Genomic DNA, 8,896 nt, shown 5'->3' with positions numbered 1-8,896 from the left:
CAGGATCTTCTGCAGTTTTGCATTGCTGGCATTCGATAATAGTGGCCAGTTTTCCTTTTTTGATATGTTCGCCAAAATACTTCATTATCGCAGCAACCTCCGTGGGAGACCAAGGATGCTTTTTGACCCTCCTTGCATTTTCCAGAGAAGCTAGAAGCAGAAAAAAATAAATGTAAACAAACTACTTTTTAAACAATTTTTAAATTAAAGGGGACGTATTATGCTCAATTGTGTGAGTTGACATGGTTGTAGGATGCAAAAATATAATGGCGATAATCGGCTTCCTTCAAATAAGCCGAAGAATTGAGTTCTGCACACACTAGTTTTACAGCCCTGCTAAGAACAGTTAGTGTTTAGTCTACACAGCCCAAAGACGGCCTTTGCATTGTCCACGAGGACAGGTGCTGAGGCTGTGATTATGCTGGATTGTGCAAAATACACTACCTGGGACCTAAAAGAGCTCCTTTTTTAGTTGTTGAAAACCTACACTTAAGGAGTCGGGAGGCAATTCATAACCAAATATACATACAAAAGCAACAAAAAAAAGTGGGTTTTGCATAATATGTCCCCTTTAAGGTGAATTTGTTGTAACAGTGTTTCTTTGGTATAAATCCTGTAATGCTGACTGTTTAAATACTTATTACAATGGATGAATACATTTATTTAAATGTAAAATTCTGAAAGGTAGCCCACATTAAGTCAGAATTCCAATAAATAGCTATGGCAAATCACTATGGATGGAGAGCATTTTATTCCACACACCGTTATACAACAAAAAACATGTATAGCATGATATTGTAATAATTTGAAATGTATAACATATACTCAAACATTTCATATATAACTGTCTGACTCAAATGTTTATTTAAAAAGAAGGGTTGACCCTGCCTGACCATGAGGTGGGCCTTCAGGTTTTTTCAGTGAACATAATTTTCTTCAAGACGTTCAGGTTACAGCCCACAATTAGCCAAACCAGCCCAAATTTTCCAATATTATCCAGATTCTGCCTATGGGAATAAGATGATGTTCAGAGTATGGAGATAATGTAGAAGCCCAATGGTTGAGGAATCCTCAAAATTAAAAACCCAAATCATAATATGTTCTCATTGCTTTGTTTATTAATTGTTTTGGTGCATTGCTGTTTTGAAAATGATAAGTATTTAAATGTATTACAGATTAAAACAGGCATAGGGAAAGTAATTTAAACATTTATCCCATTACTTAATACAAGGTATTGTTCCACATTGAATGTGATTTATGTTTTACCTTATCAAGTAGGTTAATATAATTGTCTAACCAAGTTGTAGAATTATGGTACGGTCCCTGGCAGAAAGATGAGCATAGTCACCATACTGGCTTGGGTGGTGTGGATAACTGGGTTCAAAAATGCATGAAGTTTACATTTGTGCTTAAGTGACTTTTGTATGCATGTCACCATTTACCAGATTGTTTATTTGTTTTCTTCTTACTGCTTGGCTTCATCTCCTTGTTTAGTATTCTGTTGGGTTCAATGACCTTACCCGCTCCATTTTTACTTTGTGCTGAAAAACAAAACAAAACAGTAAGCATATATTTGTTGTATTAAATCTCTTATAATGTAATGTCAAATGCTCCTGAATGTGGTCAAGCAACTAATGGACCTTGAAATCTTGAATATGGTTTCTAAGATAAATCCAGAGTCGCAACTATGACTTTTAGTTTAAGGTGACACATGTGAATGTGGAATATGGCTAGAGCTATTACAGCTGATATTAAAAGATACAAGGCTGAATTTTTCTCCAAACAAGACTCCGGTGTAGTGATGGGATTTCCGGCTCTTTTTAGAGATCCGGCTCTCTCGGCTCGGCTCACTAAAAAGAGCCGGCTCTTTCGGCTCCCGAACCGGCTCTTCAGGTTATTTTGTTGCTTTCATTCATTTATTATTAACAACAATATAAAATTATGCACAAAATGAATTACTAATGTTTAAAAACGTGTTTTCTATGTATATATGTTCATTATATAAATCTGCTTTTATTTATTCACTCCACATAAAATTTAAAAAATAAATTATAAAATACAAAAACCTACCATTTACAATTTAACTTTTAAAATTTAAACTTTAAATTTAAAAATACCAAGTGCCCAGTGCTCAGCTCAGTGGGTAGACACACTGGCAGCTTCACTTATATCACACTTAATTCACTGTGTTTTATCTTCCCATCGCACTGATGAGTGGACAGTTTTCAGGTGCCCGTGCACCGGCTCTATATGATATCCTTTTCTTGCAGACTCTACACTCTGCCTATGTATTGTCAGTAAAATTTAAATGGTTCTAGATTTTGCTTCTTTTCTTGGTGTCACTCATTTTCTTTACTTCACCTTTCTAATGTGACGACATTGTCTCTTGTTGTTGCTCCCGGCTCTCTTTCTCTCTCTCTCTCCCTGCTGCTCTTTTCGTGTGCTACTGCTGTTGCGAGTGTAACTACCGCCCCTAGCTCCTCCCTCTGCTCAGAGGCGGGAGGGGTGCAAACGCAAGGCTCTGTTTGCGCCCCTCCCGTCTCTACTCAGCGCAAACACAAGGCTGACGTGCAGCGAAAAAAGTGAGAGAGAGGGCAAGAGAAAGTAAAAAAAAAAAATCCACGGCTCCCAATAAGGAGCCGGCTCGCATCGTTCACTTCAAAGAACCAGCTCTAAGAGCCATTTCGTTCGCGAACGACCCATCACTACTCCGGTGACTGGTCAACTTTCCACTCACCACTGATTTACTGTAGAAAGAGGATGAGAGCGTAGAGGGAATACTTCAGAAGCGCAAACCAGGTAAATAAAGAGTAGTAGATCAGCCCTCCACACACCAACTATTTTCATCTCTCTTGATTAATCTCATCTCCTTCTGTCTCCTGCAGGGCAGCTTCCTTTCTAACATCCTTCAACAAACCTTCCTCACTGTCCCTTGTTTGCACATGCCCAACACAACCTCAACCTGGCCAATGTAGAACAATGTAGACATTTTTTCCAACATGTGCAGTCCCAATGATATTGTTCTTCCTAATCCTATCCATTCTCTCCACCCTCAAAAAGAATCCCAGCATCTTTGCTTTCCCCAAACTCACCTCCAAGAACTGCAATCTATTAAGAACTCTGCTGCCCCCTTACTCTACTGCACTCACTCTAGAGACTATATCACCACATCCTAAAAAGAACATTACTGGCTGCACACTGACTATAGTATTGAGTGCAAACTCCTAATCAACTTTTAAGCCTTCAACAACCTCGCCCCCGCCACCCTGAGGGATTGTCTTTACTGTCACTCTCCCACAACACTGCTAACACTAACCTCCTTACCCCCATCATCAAAATCATAAATCTGAGGGTACAATCCTTTGCCACTGCTAATTGCACCCTCTGGAACTTCCTCTGCTCATTAGATTCTCTCTAGAACTTTAAATCACAGCTCAAAATCACCTGTTCAAACTAGCATTTCCTACCTGACCATCCTCCAAAACTGACCTTTCTATTCTGTTGAGCTGGTCTTTAGAAAGATCCTTGACTTTCTTTAAATTACCATTTGGACAAAGGTAACAATCACTGGAAAAATGATAGTAATGAATTATCTTTTTTTTTTTTTTACATAAAGATAGCAAAGATAGCAAAAGTGTCTAGGAAGTAGTTACAAAGGTAAAAGCTTCAATAAATGATGACAAACACATACCTGGAGGTTCCTTGACAACTTTCTTCATCATTCTAGTATCTATAGAATCTGTAATAAAGTCTATTAGTCATGTGATTTCATAAATTGAACAAAGTTGAGACTAATCACATTGTACTTACCAATCTGTGGATATACAAGATTTCCTTCATTGACCTCACGCTCCGCTCCGACCTCCTCACGCTCCGCTCCGACCTCCTCACGCTCCGCTCCGACCTCCTCACGCTCCGCTCCGACCTCCTCACGCTCCGCTCCGACCTCCTCACGCTCCGCTCCGACCTCCTCACGCTCCGCTCCGACCTCCTCACGCTCCGCTCCGACCTCACTTTCTTCACTTGAATCTGTCAACTGTAGGTTATCTAACAAAATAAAAGATTGTCTTAATGAATTATAAGGTTATAGTGCAGGAAACGTGTATAATTCTTAACCTTAACACCACTTTACCTTCGATTTCAATCTCTCCAAGTGTTTTGCCTTGAAGGCTTTTGAGAGACCCTTTCTCCATGGCAATCAGTAGTTTGGATATTTTGGCAAGCTGGGTAGTAGCCTCTGGAAGTCTATAATATTCGCGATGAACACGAATATCATGACCTAGGAAGTTGGCAACTTGGTCTAACTCGTGATTCTTGAGGTTTAAGATCTGAGACAAAGTTGCGACATGTTTGCGCAACTGCGTTGAACGTAGGTGTTCGGGGTTTTCAGCCCCACATTCAGTTGCATAAATCCTCAAACAGTCCTGTCCTCTGTAGGGAGTCAGACAATGAGGTCTGGCAAACAGGAATATGTTTTCTGCCAGAACACCACAGTCTTGTCTTTTCTCTGTCAGCCGTGTTATGGCATTCACCATGTCTGGTGAAAGTAGCACTGCAACCTTGCGTCCTCGTTTACCCCTCAATTCTACACGACTGAAGTGTTGACAAAGGTAAAGTTCAAATTTTGTCAGTCCAATTGCAACATCCTTGTGCAGGGTACTAGTGTCTCTCTCCTGGAAGCCATTCAGTGTCATCTTTGAAATTTCTCCCCCTCTTCTCCTGTTAAATAGTATTACATTTGCCATGGTAGCTTTACAAAGTTCACTGTATGATTTTGGTGAACTATGCTCTTCCAAGTCCTTCAGTGCTTGTTCTGTAGTCTTCTCCAGATGTCTATGAAGACGCTGAACATCTTCTGTGAAAGGAAGTGTGGAAGGCTTGTTGAAGTGCCGCTCGTTTAGTGTGGTTAATGCAGTATGGGAGATGAGTTCTGACCACTTTGTAGCATAAAGGGTTTTGAAACTCTGGGTTGACTTTATCAGTGCACTGTCTTCTGCCATCAGTGCTCTGCAATGTATAATATCACAGACTTTCTGCAGTGAGTGTCCCAACTTTAAAGCAAGGCTTGGAGTCGAGTAGCAGTTCTTTTCTTCATCATACCCACACACCTTCTTAACAGCTTTGATAACCACATTGAAATTTGCAGGTCTTACAGCATCCTCAAAAGTGTGTATTGAGCATTCTTTCCGAAGTGTGAGCAGAAGTCTTCCACATTCTCGGAGTGTCTGGCGAATGTAGTCAAATTTGGTGGGATCTTTCCCATGTTTGTTAAAGAATGATTGAGCAAGCTGAAGAATAGAGAAGTCACTTCGCACAGTAGAAGTTATTTCATCATCTTTCATGACAGCTAATATCTTCCAAACACCGGGGGAAACTTGCTGACACAGAGCTGACTCACTCATACAGGCCAGGGACAAGACCTTTTTTCGTCCCCCCTCTGAATTGGCCTCCACTGGTTTTGAAGAACATTTACGAACATGTCTCCAAAGATCTCTTTTAAGATATAATGCCTCGCAATAAATGCAGTGAATATAGTCTTTTCCTTTGTAGGGTTTTTTTGATGTGCGTCTGGTTTTTAATGATCCAATCCCACTTGCGATGACCTCCGAGTTATGTCTGTGGTTTCCTTTGTTTCGCAGCTTAGAAAGCATTTTCAAACGGTCTTTGGACTTCTTGGGAAGACTTAAAACTCGAGCAACATCTGCATGTGATTTCTCATGAGTTTTTAAATGACGTGTAAACTTTGTCTGTAGTTTTCCACAAATGTAGCAGTATGTTTTGTTTCTTAGTGAGGAGGATGTTTTTAAGGAATCTTCAGCCGTAGTATTAGAGTCATCAACAATGCCTTCAGCATCAGACTTTTCTGCTGTGGCAATAACCCCTGATATGTCGAGCTGTCTTGTGCCAATTCCATCTTCAGATATTGATTCGGCATCTTCTGAAATTCTTTGTCCTACGCTCTCTAAAAAACTTTCTAGGCGAGGTCTTTTCGTTTTGCAAGCAGATTGACTGCTGGAGATCTCAGAGTTCTGTACTTGTTTGCAACTTATATTTAAAGGCTCTGATTTGTTGTCCCATGAGCTGTCTGAGTCAGCTATAGAATCTGGCACATATTCCTCTTCTGATGAAGCCCCCTCACTTGAACTATCTTCACTAAAGACCTAATAACAATCAAAAACACAAAGTAAGACTTTGTTTACCTTACATATTTTACTGAGAAGAATTCTGCAAAAACACTTACCTCTGGAAGAGGTTCAGTGAGGTTCACCTTGTGGCTAACATAACATCTTTTGTGCCAGGACTGGTAGCAAACTAGACAGAGAAAAATTAAGTTAATAAAAGAAAGGTAGTTAAAGCCGCTTTCCCCAATTTAAAAAAACAGGCTAGATGGAAGCATAAACACGGTCAAGAAGGCTCCCCCCTCCCATTGGATATTATCCATAGGCCACACCCCCTGGTGTGCTTTGCTGCTAAACAGGCCAGTGCATAGTGTGGTGGAGCCATGTTAATGTAGAATTTAAGGAGTCAGGAAAGACTGTTCTATCGTTTTTCTGGACTGAGCCATGTTATTGGCTGATGGTTTTAGACAAATGCAACAGAACCACTTCATTTTTTTTTCTTTAATCTCCAAACAACATTTATAGCTATGCTTTGTTAAAATGTTGTTATGAACATGAAAAAAAAATATGTTAAGCTAACTTGTTTTTGCAAATTGGGTATAGCAGCTTTAATAATGACATGGTAAGTAAATATGTAAAAAGTGCAGATGTAAAAGGTTCATTATGAACATATATCATATTTACTTATGGATTAGTTTTTATAGTGTTCCTTATGGATCATATTTAAGATATTCTAATGTACCCAACCTTCCATAATTAAATAATTACCTTCACATCTCACACCACTCCATTTCAGAGGCGAAAAAGGTCCTCCACATGCAAAACATTTTTCTAAACTTGACATTTCGTCAGGGACTAGATCATGATCGCAGTCCTGTTTGGTAAAAAAAAACAAAAAAAAAAACAGTGTAATCAAAAACAAAATTCATACTTTTGTGATGTAAAATATCACAACCAAATAGTTGTTTTGGTTCCTCTTTAAAAAGGAGTTAAGGACGGAAGAAAAAAAAAAAAAAAACAGGTTCAAGTGTTACTAAAACTATTAAATCAATTTTTGTAACTTTTGCAATGCAAAATTTAAAGGGAAAAATACCTGCTGTATATAGATCAATTTTCAAAACAATTTGTTCTTCTAGGTTTTATATTATGGTATATATTACAAAACCACAATGAAAAGAAAATTCATTGTGGACCCACAACACCCAAAAAAGATTAGACTTACAATTTGTTCTTTCTGAAATGAGAAGATGTGTCCAAAGTTTTGACTGGGAGTGTAAAAAAGTATAATTAAATCATGAAGTCATGAATCCATCAAGACATAACGGATGGCCTTTACACAACAATGTTACATAAATGTGCTTAGCATTAACAGGAAAGAGTTTAGCGATTGTTTCGGTTGTATTTACATGCTCCTTCCTATAGTAAGCTTCATTCTTGCTCCTTGATCAGCTGAAATTCAAATATGCGATCTAACTACATCAGAGTTCATTTCAACCAAGCCGAGAACTACGTCTTTATGCAAACCAGATTTAGGGTTGGGGTTTCATACTTCTTGTTTCAAATCTCAGTCCTCCTAATGCGTGCATCTTACTTGGTCAAGATAACCAAGGACCCACATACCTCAATACTGCCTAATAACTAGCACCTCAGTCTACAACTAAAACAATCTGACACTGAAACTCCAATTTACCTTTGTTGCGTCGTTAGGAGAGGAACTGGCTGCATTCTCATCCACAGCCTGAGATGGCACCATGTTGGATTTCTAAGGAAGAAGCGTGAATAATGAATGGCAGTCTTTGGGTCTAGCCAAGATGAATACAGTCCTCCTAATGTCTGGACCTGTCCAGTTGAGTAATACACAGGACCCGTGTGTGTATGCACAATTGCCAGAGTAACTCTCATTGATCTGAATTCATTTCTAAACTCGGTCCTCCTAATGTCTGGACCTGTCCAGTTGAGTAATACACAGGACCCGTGTGTGTGGGCGCACTTGTAGGTAGAACTCAGTTGTTTATACTTCCTGTTTCAAATCTCAGTCCTCCTAATGCGTGCATCTTACTTGGTCAAGATAACCAAGGACCCACATACCTCAATACTGCCTAATAACTAGCACCTCAGTCTACAACTAAAACAATCTGACACTGAAACTCCAATTTACCTTTGTTGCGTCGTTAGGAGAGGAACTGGCTGCATTCTCATCCACAGCCTGAGATGGCACCATGTTGGATTTCTAAGGAAGAAGCGTGAATAATGAATGGCAGTCTTTGGGTCTAGCCAAGATGAATACAGTCCTCCTAATGTCTGGACCTGTCCAGTTGAGTAATACACAGGACCCGTGTGTGTATGCACAATTGCCAGAGTAACTCTCATTGATCTGAATTCATTTCGAAACTCGGTCCTCCTAATGTCTGGACCTGTCCAGTTGAGTAATACACAGGACCCGTGTGTGTGGGCGCACTTGTAGGTAGAACTCAGTTGTTTATACTTCCTGTTTCAAATCTCAGTCCTCCTAATGCGTGCATCTTACTTGGTCAAGATAACCAAGGACCCACATACCTCAATACTGCCTAATAACTAGCACCTCAGTCTACAACTAAAACAATCTGACACTGAAACTCCAATTTACCTTTGTTGCGTCGTTAGGAGAGGAACTGGCTGCATTCTCATCCACAGCCTGAGATGGCACCATGTTGGATTTCTAAGGAAGAAGCGTGAATAATGAATGGCAGTCTTTGGGTCTAGCCAAGATGAATACAGTCCTCCTACATAGAGCCAAA

At 39.6% G+C, this 8,896-nt stretch overlaps 1 protein-coding gene across 3 annotated transcripts; it reads right to left on the bottom strand.

Annotated features, from left to right (window-relative positions):
- LOC121813847 lies at positions 1-8,878 on the bottom strand (the record flags this gene model as incomplete). 3 transcript variants are annotated; one of them, XM_042217784.1, is given in 10 exon segments in its annotated part: positions 1-150; positions 1,443-1,541; positions 3,692-3,739; positions 3,811-4,047; positions 4,133-6,161; positions 6,242-6,312; positions 6,888-6,993; positions 7,810-7,881; positions 8,278-8,349; positions 8,746-8,878. In XM_042217784.1, coding segments are annotated over 10 exon segments (2,947 nt in total), but the record flags the coding sequence as incomplete, so codon positions are not given.
- Positions 8,879-8,896: the final 18 nt, after the last annotated feature.

The sequence above is a fragment of the Haplochromis burtoni genome, unplaced genomic scaffold (genome assembly GCF_018398535.1).
Source record: "Haplochromis burtoni strain Fernald_Lab_line unplaced genomic scaffold, NCSU_Asbu1 Contig_2986, whole genome shotgun sequence".
Classification (NCBI taxonomy): domain Eukaryota; kingdom Metazoa; phylum Chordata; class Actinopteri; order Cichliformes; family Cichlidae; genus Haplochromis; species Haplochromis burtoni.
The sequence above is the reverse complement of the archived record's forward strand: the minus strand, read 5'-3'. Positions and strand labels throughout refer to the sequence as shown.